Source organism: Phyllobates terribilis, unplaced genomic scaffold (assembly GCF_046119375.1).
Source record: "Phyllobates terribilis strain yellow unplaced genomic scaffold, ASM4611937v1 Scaffold_13__5_contigs__length_258822181, whole genome shotgun sequence".
Taxonomy (NCBI): domain Eukaryota; kingdom Metazoa; phylum Chordata; class Amphibia; order Anura; family Dendrobatidae; genus Phyllobates; species Phyllobates terribilis.
The window spans coordinates 156,238,206-156,253,278 of NW_027362773.1; the positions used below are offsets into that span (position 1 = coordinate 156,238,206).

The window sequence follows — 15,073 nt, forward strand, 5'->3', positions numbered from 1 at the left end:
TAAATCTGCATAACCTCTGGATGTAAACTGACAGTAAGCAGAGATCTTAAAAAGGGGTTCTTAAAAATAAGCTAATGGGGGTTTTAGAACTAATCAAAAAGGAAAAATTAAAAAACACACAGAGCCCTCTGTTTCACTGTCCCCTTAGTCTTGTAATGAGACTTGTCACATGATTATTGCCGCCAATCAAGGGCCACTGATCAGCTGCAACCTTCAAATTCTGCCGGAGCCAAGAGAAACTCTCCCTCTTCCAGCTTGGATAGAATGTGAAAGCTGCAGCCAATCAATGGTCCCTGATCGGCTGCCACAATCACGTGATGTCCCCCACCGTGAGAGGACGTCAGGAGAATGTTAGGAGACCCTGGCAAGCGTTATGGAGGGGGGGGTCCGGTAGGTGTGTATATTTTTTATCGTTCTTTCATACCCCCATGAGCTTGTTTTTTAATATTGCAATAATGTGGAGGACAACCCCTTTAAAAAAGATGAAAAATTGAATCGCATAGCATATAAGGAATCTACATACTTTCTCAAGGATATCCAAGTTTTAATACACTATACCTAACAAGATGGCATAAAAAACAATGGCTTCCAAAGGTGGTATATGAAAACTCAAAACAGCGCCACCATTGACCATAGGCTGTGTGTGGTATTGCAACTGAGCCCCCATTCACTTGAATAAGACTGAGCTGCAATTACCAGTAAAGGCCAATTTCACAAGTCATTAGGTAAAATGATGGTTTAAACTACAGATCATATCTGACACCACAGCAGCTCTGCTGTATACTGGGAGAACTGGGTTGTCCGGTATCGGAGTAGGTTAATGCTCATTAACAGCCTCTGACTATTAGCCACGGGTAACGCAAGGAAATAATATAATGTTCAGATTGTGAATTACGGACACAAAGATCAACGTGCAACAAGCGGCTTCATAATGATGGCCGGATGCAAAATTAGGATTTTCAGTATCAGAATGTTTTTTTCCACATACTGATATGTTTTTCCTTACTAATCTATTTTACTTGCTTATTAGAGCCATTAATTCCACACACATCATCACCGCTGTCTCCATTGGAACTCACAAGCTAAATTCCCTATCAGGAGGTCTTTAAAGGGTGGAAGGAAAACCGGGAACCTGGAAGAAACCCACAGAAACACGGGGAGAACATTCAAAGTCCTGGCAGATGTCCTTGGTGAGAGGACCGAGGACCCCAGCGCTGCAAAGCAACAGTGCTAACCACTGAGCCACCCATATATCTACAGTACGGTTGGTAACTTACAGATCAGTCTGGGAACCACACCGATCATCATAACAGAGTGCATGCCTGACCAGCGCTCCACTCATTCTCTACGAGTGCAGCGCTCGGCAGCCCATAGGGAAAGAATGGCGCGCGTCGGTTGAGCATGTGCACAGCTTCTCCATTCTAATGGGGATAAGAGAGTCCGCTCTGGCAATTGGTGCGGGACAAGAGGTTGGCCTACCCATCAATATGTAAATTATCTAGCGGATAACTTAACCTCTTTAAACGTTAAGCCCACCATACCCATTAGATGGTTCAGCTCCTGTACTCGTTATGAGAGATATGTCTGGCGGCAGCTTACTTCCGGGAGACAATAAGATCGGCAGCCCGAAGTCAGCCATGCCAGATCGATATTTTCCCTTACAATAAATTTCCCAGGGCTCTCAAACACATTATTGTCGGCCAAACCTGTCGATATTGGCGGGTTTGAACAAGTCATGTGTATGGGAGTTTTGGTCTGTGTTCACAAAACAATGAGTTTTATGCTTTTTGGAGGAGTTTTCCTTTTCCTGATGCAGTTTTGGAGAGTTTTGTATGAGGTTGTTTTCTTTCCAGGCTTTTGCAGAACCATACAAGATTCATTTTGTCACATTTTTTAATTTTCCCATTCATCGCTGGCTTTGGTTCTTATTCCTGATCAGTGCAATAGTCATTGTATAATTGGCTTCTTGTCACACATCTGCATGTCTTACATGCAGGGACAGAATGGCCCACCCAGCGCACATAGCATCTGTGCTACACAACTGGTGCCCGCCTCTAATTTTTGGACACAGTCTTTTTGAGGAGTTTTTAGAGTGGGTTCACTCAAAAGAAAAAAAAAAAAACTTGACAGACTCCCGTCCTGTTTATTTCTATTGTAGAACCCCTTTGCTGTTCATATGTTCAGTCTGTCGTGCGTTTTCTTCTGCTCCAGGTTTCGGAAAACGCCTGGTGAGAAAATTAAGTGCATGTCCCTTCTTTGAAATAGCTCCCGATGGAATCTCCAAACTAATCACTGTTCAATCTGAAGACTTAAAAAAAATGCTCAAAAACTCTTCAGAAAACAAAAAACTCTCAAAACCTCCAAAAAGAAGGAGCGTTTCCAGAAGCGGTTTCCTCTAGAAAACTTGTCATAGAATCCTAGAATGTTAGAGTTGGAAGGGACCTCCAGGGTCCTGGTGTCCAACCCCCTGCTCAACGTAGGATTCACTAAACCATCTCAGACTGATGTCTGTCCAGACGCTGTTTGAAGACTTCCATTGAAGGAGAACTCACCACCTCCCGTGGCCGCCTGCTCCGCTCATAGATCACCCTCACTGTCAAAAGGTTTTTCTAATATCTAATCTGTATCTTCTCCCTTTCAGTTACATCCCATTGGTTACATTGTGACCAGGGCAGTGGAGTCTGAGTCGGAGCTCATTTTGGTGGAGTCGGTATAAAATGGACCGACTCCTAAAATATATAAGAAATTGGGTACAGTAGTTCAATGCAAAATGTGCTGAATATTTTTTCATAGGAATTTGGGAAAGTTATGAAATGTCCTATAAATGGCTGTTCTATTCCTGATCTAAGGCTACATTCACACACAGCGTTTTTGCTGCGTTTTTTGAGGATACGTTTTTCAGCTGCAAAAGCAGATCAGCTTTTTAAAAAAAGCATCACCTGAAAGGTTTTTGAGCTCATAGATAATGTTTTCAATAGCAAAAGCAGATTAGAAAAACGCCGAACAAACTGACATGCTCATTCTTTGTGAGGATCCATTTTTGAGCCCAAAAACGGATCCTCACAAAACGATGTGTCTGAATGTCATATCTTGAAACCCATTGACTTTGCTGGGATGCCCAGAGTCACTGCATTTTACTGCAAAAAACGGATCCGCAAAAACACTGTGTGAATCATGGCCGTAGACAGCGAGGGGCAGCTGCCCTACCCTAGAAGCAGGGGCACGCACCTATCAAAACTCACTTGTACGCTGCAGTACTCCCATCCTGCACCGGCTCCAGACTGTAGGGGGCAATCTCCCCTCCTCTGTCCTGTCTTCTGCTGTCTTCACCAGAGAGAGGAGAGGGAGGGGTGCCTGCCCTGCACAGGATCCGATTCCTGGGCCCTGAGCTGGAGAAAGTGATAAAGTGAAAGTACTACTGCTCATCTCTGTCACATGAAGGTAACTAATGCTAATATTGTAGGTGATTATTATGTGCTCTCTGTACAATGTGTGAACGATATGTGCAATGTACTATTTGCTGTCATCTGTCTATCACACTCTATCCCTCCATGTATTCATCCCCCTATCCCTCCATTTATCCATTCATCTATACTTTAACTTATCCCTCTATCTATCCATCCTTTCATCTATCCATCCATATGGCTATCTATCCATCCATCTATCCATCCCTCTATTGATCTATCTATTCCTCCATCTATCCCACTATCTATCCATCCCTCCATCTATCTATCCATGACATTATCTCTTATCTAACTATCCATCTATCCATCCATATGGCTATCATCTATCTATCCATATATTTATTTATCCATCCATCCATCCCTCCATCTATGACTTTATCAATCTATCTATTTATTTAAATATAAGCAATATATGTGGGAGTCGGAGTCGGTGTAAGGGAAATTGAGCAGTCGGAGTCGCAGGTTTGGCTTACCGACTCCACAGCCCTGATTGTGACATCCCTTCAGATATTTGTAGACAGCTATTAAGTCTCCTCTCAGTCTTCTCTTTTGCAGCTAAACATTCCCATATCCTCTAACAGTTCCTCATAGGACATGGTTTGCAGACCACTCACCATTCTGGTCACTCTTCTCTGAACTTGCTCCAGTTTCTTCATGTCTTTTTTGAGATATGGTGCCTAGAAGTGGACATAGTATTCCAGATGACATCTGACCAAAGAGGAGTAGAGGGGGATAATTTCTTCACGTGATCTAGACTCTATGCTTCTGTTAATGCATCCCAGAATTGTATTTGCCTTTTTCGCTGCTGCATCACACTGTTGACTCATGTGCACCCTGTGATCTATTAGTAGGCTGTCGTTTTTGACTGCCTCAGAAATCGATGTGCATAAAACCGCACTGCTGTGATCGGAGCAACAGTTACGACACAGGCATTTAAGAGGCTGATAATAGGGGAAGGTGTCCATTTCAATTCCCATCAGCTTTCCCTATAACACGATTATAGGGGGCAATGAAGGTCCTCTATGTCTTTCATGTTTGTACACCTATGCAAACTGCGGATCAGCTTAAAAGAAGATCGGTAAATTTATAATACTCAGCAATATAACAGAATGACATTGTACTGTAGTACAAGTTCCCTAGGGGGACCAATAAAAAAATAAATATATATACACAGTATAGACCAAAAGTTTGGACACACCTTCTCATTTAAAGATTTTTCTGTATTTTCATGACTATGAAAATTGTACATTCACACTGAAGGCATCAAAACTATGAATTAACACATGTAGAATTATATACTTAACAAAAAAGTGTGAAACAACTGAAAATAGGTCTTATATTCTAGGTTCTTCAAAGTAGCCACCTTTTGCTTTGATGACTGCTTTGCACACTCTTGGCATTCTCTTGATGAGCTTCAAGAGGTAGTCACCGGAAATGGTTTTCACTTCACAGGTGTGCCCTGTCAGGTTTAATAAGTGGGATTTCTTGCATTATAAATGGGGGTGGGACCATTAGTTGTGTTGTGCAGAAGTCAGGTGGATACACAGCTGATAGTCCTACTGAATAGACTTTGTATTATGGCAAGAAAAAAGCAGCTAAGTAAAGAAAAACGAGTGGCCATCATTACTTTAAGAAATGAAGGTCAGTCAGTGCGAAAAGTTGGGAAAACTTTGAAAGTGTCCCCAAGTGCAGTTGCAAAACCATCAAGCGCTACAAAAAAAAACCCCAGGAAAGGAAGACCAAGAGTCACCTCTGCTTCTGAGGATAAGTTTATCTGAGTCACCAGCCTCAGAAATCGCAGGTTAACAGCAGCTCAGATTAGAGACCAGGTCAATGCCACACAGAGTTCTAGCAGCAGACACATCTCTACAACAACTGTTAAGAGGAGACTTTGTGCAGCAGGCCTTCATGGTAAAATAGCTGCTAGGAAACCACTGCTAAGGACAGGCAACAAGCAGAAGAGACTTGTTTGGGCTAAAGAACACAAGGAATGGACATTAGACCAGTGGAAATCTATGCTTTGGTCTGATGAGTCCAAATTTGAGATCTTTGGTTCCAACCACCGTGTCTTTGTGCGACGCCGAAAAGGTGAACAGATGGACTCTACATGCCTGGTTCCCACCGTGTAGCATGGAGGAGGAGGTGTGATGGTGTGGGGGTGCTTTGCTGGTGACACTGTTAGGGATTTATTCAAAATTGAAGGCATACTGAACCAGCATGGCTACCACAGTATCTTGCAGCGGCATGCTATTCCATCCGGTTTGCGTTTAGTTGGACCATCATTTATTTTTCAACAGGACAATGACCCCAAACACCTCCAGGCTGTGTAAGGGCTATTTGACCAAGAGGTAGAGTGATGGGGTGCTACGCCAGATGACCTGGCCACCACAGTCACCAGACCTGAACCCAATCAAGATGGTTTGGGGTGAGCTGGACCGCAGAGTGAAGGCAAAAGGGCCAACAAGTGCTAAGCATCTCTGGGAACTCCTTCAAGATTGTTGGAAGACCATTTTCGGTGACTACCTCTTGAAGTTCATCAAGAGAATGCCAAGAGTGTGCAAAGCAGTCATCAAAGCAAAAGGTGGCTACTTTGAAGAACCTAGAATATAAGACATATTTTCAGTTGTTTCACACTTTTTTGTTAAGTATATAATTCCACATGTGGTAATTCATAGTTTTGATGCCTTCAGTGTGAATGTACAATTTTCATAGTCATGAAAATACAGAAAAATCTTTAAATGAGAAGGTGTGTCCAAACTTTTGGTCTGTACTGTATATATATAAAATTGTATTATTTTTTTTAACCAAAAAGCAAAATATAAGAAGATGGAATGACAAAATTGCAGTATTTTGGTCACTTTGAAAAATAAAAGATCAGAAAGTCATATAAAGAAAAAAATTATAGCTGCTGGAAGGTGAGGAGGTAAAATATAAAGGGAAGCCGGGTCCACTGGGACGCCGTCGCCCAAGGGCCCAAAAAACCTGGAGCACCTTTCGCAGATCTGCATGCTCCTCCATGACTGTTATCGCTGGCTGCTTCGGGGTTACTGGGGTCTTCGGATATCACAGTGTTTGCAGTCTCTCGCCAAGCAGCAGCGATGACAGACATGGCTGGACTCGTGCCGTGACTCACATGTCTCTCTCTAGAACAAAGTGGTAGATAAAGAATAATCCAGAAACATTGACAACTCACTGACGGCTGCTTAACCCTTTGTGGCCTGTATAAAGTGATTAATTTGCAGTACTAGCTAAAGGAGAACTCCAACCAGCCAGGTCAAGAACGGCACAGAGACAACCCCTTTAATAAATGAGGCGATCACCCTGGGTAACGCTTGTGGCAGCCTCCAGGACACGTCCCTTTTAGAAGCTGAGGCAGGACAGATCAGGTCTTCTTTATTACAAGGCCTCGTTGCCCACAGCGACCAATCAGAACTCAGTTTACATATCTCAAATAGCTCTGAATTCATAAAAGCAGAGTTCTGATTGGTTGCTATGGACGATGAGGCTAGTTTTCCTCTTAAACAGTTCTGATAAATGAAACCTGAGGTGGGGGAACATTTACCAAAACTGGGGCAAATCAAAAGTGAAGCAGTTGCCCATAGCAACCAATCGGTTCGTACTTTCATTTTCCAGGTGCTCTTTGGAAAATTAAAAGAGCGACTTAATTGGTTGCTATGGGCAACTGCTCCGCTTTTTCTTTGCACCAGCCCCGTGGTCTCTATTGAGTGACCGCATGAATTCGGCATATATAATGTACAAGTATTGACCGCGCTGCAATTCCCCACCACTGACAGGAAGCATATGGACATCACCGCCGTCTAGATATATTTATTACGGGTTCAATACGAGCAGATGCTGTTAGGAGATTAGATCGGCCGCCATAACAAGTCCCCGGGCGCTCTTCAATAAAGCCATTTACTTACTGCATGGCTGATGTCCTCACAGAAAGTGCAGGGGGGGGGCACTGCATCACAAGACATCAGGACCACATGTAATACTCCACATACCCAACATATGGTGAGCCAGACGCCCCGGGGCGGGGGGCGGCAGGAGACGCCCGCGCAGCCAGTCACACCCCGGGGGCGACAGTGGATACCCGCGGAGCCAGTCACACCCACGGGGGGCAGCAGAGGATGCCCGCGGAGCCAGTCACACCCACGGGGGGCAGCAGAGGACGCCCGCGGAGCCAGTCACACCCACGGGGAGCAGCAGAGGACGCCCGCGGAGCCAGTCACACCCACGGGGGGCAGCAGAGGACGCCCGCGGAGCCAGTCACACCCACGGGGGGCAGCAGAGGACGCCCGCGGAGCCAGTCACACCCCGGGGGCGACAGTGGATACCCGCGGAGCCAGTCACACCCACGGGGGGCAGCAGAGGACGCCCGCGGAGCCAGTCACACCCACGGGGGGCAGCAGAGGACGCCCGCGGAGCCAGTCACACCCACGGGGGGCAGCAGAGGACGCCCGCGGAGCCAGTCACACCCACGGGGGGCAGCAGAGGACGCCCGCGGAGCCAGTCACACCCACGGGGGGCAGCAGAGGACGCCCGCGGAGCCAGTCACACCCACGGGGGGCAGCAGAGGATGCCGCGGAGCCAGTCACACCCACGGGGGGCAGCAGAGGACGCCCGCGGAGCCAGTCACACCCACGGGGGGCAGCAGAGGACGCCCGCGGAGCCAGTCACACCCACGGGGGGCAGCAGAGGACGCCCGCGGAGCCAGTCACACCCACGGGGGGCAGCAGAGGACGCCCGCGGAGCCAGTCACACCCACGGGGGGCAGCAGAGGACGCCCGCGGAGCCAGTCACACCCACGGGGGGCAGCAGAGGACGCCCGCGGAGCCAGTCACACCCACGGGGGGCAGCAGAGGACGCCCGCGGAGCCAGTCACACCCACGGGGGGCAGCAGAGGACGCCCGCGGAGCCAGTCACACCCACGGGGGGCAGCAGAGGACGCCCGCGGAGCCAGTCACACCCACGGGGGGCAGCAGAGGACGCCCGCGGAGCCAGTCACACCCACGGCGGGCAGCAGAGGACGCCCGCGGAGCCAGTCACACCCACGGCGGGCAGCAGAGGACGCCCGCGGAGCCAGTCACACCCACGGGGGGCAGCAGAGGACGCCCGCGGAGCCAGTCACACCCACGGGGGGCAGCAGAGGACGCCCGCGGAGCCAGTCACACCCACGGGGGGCAGCAGAGGACGCCCGCGGAGCCAGTCACACCCACGGGGGGCAGCAGAGGACGCCCGCGGAGCCAGTCACACCCACGGGGGGCAGCAGAGGACGCCCGCGGAGCCAGTCACACCCACGGGGGGCAGCAGAGGACGCCCGCGGAGCCAGTCACACCCACGGGGGGCAGCAGAGGACGCCCGCGGAGCCAGTCACACCCACGGGGGGCAGCAGAGGACGCCCGCGGAGCCAGTCACACCCACGGGGGGCAGCAGAGGACGCCCGCGGAGCCAGTCACACCCACGGGGGGCAGCAGAGGACGCCCGCGGAGCCAGTCACACCCACGGGGGGCAGCAGAGGACGCCCGCGGAGCCAGTCACACCCACGGGGGGCAGCAGAGGACGCCCGCGGAGCCAGTCACACCCACGGGGGGCAGCAGAGGACGCCCGCGGAGCCAGTCACACCCACGGGGGGCAGCAGAGGACGCCCGCGGAGCCAGTCACACCCACGGGGGGCAGCAGAGGACGCCCGCGGAGCCAGTCACACCAACGGGGGGCAGCAGAGGACGCCCGCGGAGCCAGTAACACCAACGGGGGGCAGCAGAGGACGCCCGCGGAGCCAGTAACACCCACGGGGGGCAGCAGAGGACGCCCGCGGAGCCAGTCACACCCACGGGGGGCAGCAGAGGACGCCCGCGGAGCCAGTCACACCCACGGGGGGCAGCAGAGGACGCCCGCGGAGCCAGTCACACCCCGGGGTCGGGGGGCAGCAGAGGACGCCCGCGGAGCCAGTCACACCCCGGGGTCGGGGGGCAGCAGAGGACGCCCGCGGAGCCAGTCACACCCCGGGGTCGGGGGGCAGCAGAGGACGCCCGCGGAGCCAGTCACACCCCGGGGTCGGGGGGCAGCAGAGGACGCCCGCGGAGCCAGTCACACCCACGGGGGGCAGCAGTGGACGCCTGCAGAGCCAGTCACACCCACGGGGGGCAGCAGTGGACACCTGCAGAGCCAGTCACACCCACGGGGGGCAGCAGTGGACGCCTGCAGAGCCAGTCACACCCACGGGGGGCAGCAGTGGACGCCTGCAGAGCCAGTCACACCCACGGGGGGCAGCAGTGGACGCCTGCAGAGCCAGTCACACCCACGGGGGGCAGCAGAGGACGCCCGCAGAGCCAGTCACACCCCGGGGGCGACAGTGGATACCCGCGGAGCCAGTCACACCCACGGGGGGCAGCAGAGGACGCCCGCGGAGCCAGTCACACCCACGGGGGGCAGCAGAGGACGCCCGCGGAGCCAGTCACACCCACGGGGGGCAGCAGAGGACGCCCGCGGAGCCAGTCACACCCACGGGGGGCAGCAGAGGACGCCCGCGGAGCCAGTCACACCCACGGGGGGCAGCAGAGGACGCCCGCGGAGCCAGTCACACCCACGGGGGGCAGCAATGGACGCCCGCTGAGCCAGTCACACCCACGGGGGGCAGCAGAGGACGCCCGCGGAGCCAGTCACACCCACGGGGGGCAGCAGAGGACGCCCGCGGAGCCAGTCACACAGAGGGAAGTGGAAGAGGAGATTATCAGGGGAGCACTGCATCTTCTACTGGGCACACAGTGACTGGCAGAAGGTGAGGGGATTGTGCCAAACACTGGGACATATTGTGATTGGTAACAGTGGGACATTGTGGCTGCCAATGAGTGAAATTGCTGTAAAAACTGGGAACATTTTAGGGGCACACTGTATATTAGGAGCAGTAGGGGATGGCTTTCCTTCCGTCTCTCGTACCTTATACACATTTTATAATGGAGCTCAGAGATGAATATACGCTTTATTATAATGTGAAGATTCCCCAGATGCATTATGTGCAGGATATAACCGGACTAATCACCCTATAAAATATAAACGTAGGAATGAGAGGAGACGAGTCAGACGTTGTGTTCCCGGCGTGAAATCTGTCCTACACGATGTTGCTAGCACACACAGCCTTACCCTGCCAAGCAATACGAAAATGACTCAGGATCCTGCGCTCCCTCCAGCTTTATAGGATCAGCACTTTTCCCCCCAACAAACACACAGCCACAGACCACCATATGCCATCTTAACCCTTCACATTCCAGGTGAGAGCGCACGTCTCAGAGTAATGCAAGCACAGGTCTGTACACGATGTGGAACGTGCAAACCAGGAAATAGTGATCTGTCACACCCTGTGCGGGCGACACAATCCCTGACCTCCCGAATACAAATGTCCTCTTATCCTGCCTCATACACAGCCCCTGTGGCTGAGTCACCTCAGCCGCCTTATTAACACACACGGTCACTCCCAGGACACTGCACTGAGAGCAGAGTACATGCCCACAATGCGTTTTTTAGGCAATTCCGCTGCAGAAACGCTTAAAAAACACTTGGTAGAAGGTCTGCCATGTTCCCCAATGATAATCCGCATGTGCTATGCACATGCTGCGGAAATTTCCGCTGTGGATTATCATTGCGGAAAAAAACGAAGCACTACCAATTGTATTGCGGAAGCGCTGCGTTTTCGCTGCCATTGACTTGCATTGGAACGCGTGTAATCTGCATCACTGCATCTGTACATGTGGATTCCATGTGTTTCAATGTGCGGATGGTACCTGGGTCTGGAGAAGAGGATGGTACCCGGGTACCATAGAACCTGTAAAAAAAAAAAAGAATAAAATAAAAAATAAACATTATACTTACCTTCTGATGGCCCCCGGTGTGCTCGTCTTTGCTTGCCGGCAGATCGCGGTGGACTGAAGGACCTGCGCTGACATAATTTAGTCATGTGACGGCAGGTCCTTCAGTGTACCGCGAGCTGCCAGCAAGCCAGGACGGAGCGAATAAAGACTCCAGGGGACATCAGAAGGCAAGTATAATATTTATTTTTTACCATTCTTTACGGTCACACTATACAAATCCATGCCGTTTGCTATGCTATGGAGCATCCCTGCAACAAGCCACCGCTGTAGCTCCTGACTAACTGCTGCAGTCTCATGCAAGAAGAAAGGGAGTAGTGGATTGGTGGAGGAATCGGTGGTTTCGGGAGCTGAGTGTGCGCTATTAAATCATTTATATACCACACTTGGGCTACATGTAAAATAAAATAAGGGCCTGAGCCGGCCTTAGGCTGCCCCCTACATGTTCCTCTGAGTAGTGAAAGGAAATGAAAACTGCACATATGAATATAACCGAGCACTGTGGCCCCTCTGCATCAACCAATGAATCAAGATCTGTTAACTGTCAGTGAATGGAAACACTTGTTTCTATCCAGAGGCTGAGATCTTGAAAAGATTAAGTCCATCTCACAGCTGATGGTTTGTTACACTAATCCATGCAATCATTGTTTGAGTTTTACAGTCCACAGATTTTACCTTCATTGATTCATTGTAGCAAATTATCTCTAAAGAAGAGAGGTTTGTGCTATAGATTTAAAGCAGCCTACAGAGGAATTGTGGATAGAAAATACAAGTGTAGCAAACTCTCAGCTGTGAGAAGTAAAGTTTATGTTTTCTACACCTGGATATGCACTAGAATATTTTGATTCACTGAAAGCAAACAGAGATCTTGCAAAGGCGATGTCGTTTAGAAAGTGACAAAGCTTATGACACAATGGTGATGACTGCAGACTACTCACTAGTCACATCTGTCTGTATCCCCTTTGGTCATGGAGAGGTATGGATAACAACCCATAAGAGCCAGTTTAACCAGTCGATGAGCAAAGATCACAAGAGGACAATAAAATCCAACACAACCCAAAAAAGTAGCCATTTTCATAGTGTACTAACCACCAGACTGCCGGTCATAATGGAAAATCTTACGTCATATCCACCACAGATTTTTAGGACATTCAACATCCTATGTACGTGAATGAGACTTCTGCACCCAATTCACATAACAGATATTCCTGCTTGATACTTGGGGGAAATAATATTTCCCCCACATGCATCTGACCTTATGAGCAACAGATTCTGCAGAGAAGCCAAAGATTAGCCCCAATAAAAGGCGACTGTTAATCCTCATACAGATCAGTGACTGAGCAACTGTTAATTCACAGCAGGAGGCCGAGAATCTGCCGCTGATTCGCACAGATCCGCTCTTACATGTGGAATTTATAGAAAATTATTATATTATTTTTATTACTGTTAGTGAAGAAAGTATAAAGACAAGACTGAGAAGGAAGAGGAGTGCGGGGAGGTGTGGAGCGACCTGTGGGGAGTAGATAGATGCTGGGAAGCAGAACGGTGGTATATTGGGGAGCAGTCAAGGAATGAGAAGTGGACAACAATGGGGGATTCTGGAGATGATGGGGGCAGAGTTTTAGAATGGTTTACAGCACATTAATGTATGATAATGGGGTGGCAGGAGTACAGGGAAACACATAGTGCTGGACCAAGCTGGCAGAAAAAGGAGAACTCAAGAGAGACGCAGAGCGACAGCGAGAAGGGGGGCAAGCGAAGGGGCGATGGCGAGAAAAAAGTGAAAGCGACGGTGGGAAGGGGGGCAAGCGAAGGGGCGATGGCGAGAAAAGAGTGAAAGCGACAGCGGGATGGGAGGCAAGCGAAGGCAAGAAAAAAGAGAGAAAGCGAAGGCGGGATGGGGGGCAAGCGAAGGGGCGAAAGCGAGAAAGAAGCGAAAGCGAGAAGAGAGTGAAAGCGACGGCGGGATGGGGGGCAAGCGAAGGGGTGAAAGCGAGAAAGAAGCGAAAGCGAGAAGAGAGTGAAAGCGAAGGTGGGAAGGGGGGCAAGCGAAGGGGCGATGGCGAGAAAAAAGTGAAAGCGACGGTGGGAAGGGGGGCAAGCGAAGGGGCGATGGCGAGAAAAGAGTGAAAGCGACAGCGGGATGGGAGGCAAGCGAAGGCAAGAAAAAAGAGAGAAAGCGAAGGCGGGATGGGGGGCAAGCGAAGGGGCGAAAGCGAGAAAGAAGCGAAAGCGAGAAGAGAGTGAAAGCGACGGCGGGATGGGGGGCAAGCGAAGGGGTGAAAGCGAGAAAGAAAGAAGCGAAAGCGAGGAGAGAGTGAAAGCGACGGCGGGATGGGGGGCAAGCGAAGGGGTGAAAGCGAGAAAGAAGCGAAAGCGAGGAGAGAGTGAAAGCGACGGCGGGATGGGGGGCAAGCGAAGGGGTGAAAGCGAGAAAGAAGCGAAAGCGAGGAGAGAGTGAAAGCGACGGCGGGATGGGGGGCAAGTGAAGGGGTGAAAGCGAGAAAGAAGCGAAAGCGAGGAGAGAGTGAAAGCGACGGCGGGATGGGGGGCAAGTGAAGGGGTGAAAGCGAGAAAGAAGCGAAAGCGAGGAGAGAGTGAAAGCGACGGCGGGATGGGGGGCAAGCGAAGGGGTGAAAGCGAGAAAGAAGCGAAAGCGACGGCGGGATGGGGGGCAAGCGAAGGGGTGAAAGCGAGAGAAGAGTGAAAGACGGCGAGAAGGGGGCAAGCAAAGGGGCAAAAGCGACGGCGGGATGGAGGGCAAGCGAAGGGGCGACGGCGGGAAGGGGGGCAAGCGACAGGGTGAGGGCGAGAAGGGGTGCAAGGGACAAGGTGACAACAAGAAAGGGACAAGGTGACAACAAGAAAGGGACAAGGGACGAAGCGATGAGGAGAAGGGTGTGGGATTGGGTGTAGCTCTTGAATGGGGAGGGGTACAGGAGAATATATGGAGTGTACAGAGAGGAGCTCAGGACACCGCACCAGGAGGACACGACCTGATGCGATACAATGTACCGCAGTCTCCTCACCCTGCTCCTGCTCCTGCTCCTGCTCCGGCCGCGGCTCCGCTCTGCGCTCTAGAGGAGGGGTCTGAGCGTCGCTGTATCCCACTTCCTGTCTCTCCCGATCTGACGTCACTAGAGTCACGTGATTATCCCGGTTCCTACTCCCTTCCTGGAGCGCAGCGATCACGTGACTCCTGGAATGTTACATTGTAGCAGCGCCGCCTGTGTAATCTGTGCGGTGACAAGAGGGGAGGACTGAGCTGTGAGGGCTGTACAGTGTGTATGTATATCCTCTGCCGACTGCACTGCAGGATTATCATATAGATGAGAGAAACCGTCCTAGACTTTAATCAGAATATAACAGAATGAGTAATATTCTACAGACATTAGTAATCCTGTATTATTCCCCAGAGCTGCACTCACTATTCTGCTGGTGCAGTCACTGTGTACATACATTACATTACTGATCCTGAGTTACATCCTGTATTATACTCCAGAGCTGCACTCACTATTCTGCTGGTGCAGTCACTGTGTACATACATTACATTACTGATCCTGAGTTACCTCCTGTATTATACTCCAGAGCTGCACTCACTATTCTGCTGGTGCAGTCACTGTGTATATACATTACATTACTGATCCTGAGTTCCATCCTGTATTATACTCCAGAGCTGCACTCACTATTCTGCTGGTGCAGTCACTGTGTACATACATTACATTACTGATCCTGAGTTAC

The 15,073-nt window shown here is 50.6% G+C and overlaps 1 protein-coding gene across 2 annotated transcripts in view; it reads right to left on the minus strand.

The window, feature by feature from the left end:
- Window positions 1–14,521, minus strand: part of CTTN (cortactin) — a 36,982-nt gene extending 22,461 nt beyond the window's left edge. For both annotated transcript variants that reach the window (XM_073658809.1, XM_073658807.1), the window contains exon 1: window positions 14,367–14,521. In XM_073658809.1, the coding sequence (XP_073514910.1) occupies window position 14,367 (1 nt within the window). In that variant the 5' untranslated portion in view covers window positions 14,368–14,521. The remainder of the gene's footprint in view (window positions 1–14,366) is intronic.
- Between the last annotated feature and the right edge of the window lie 552 nt (window positions 14,522–15,073).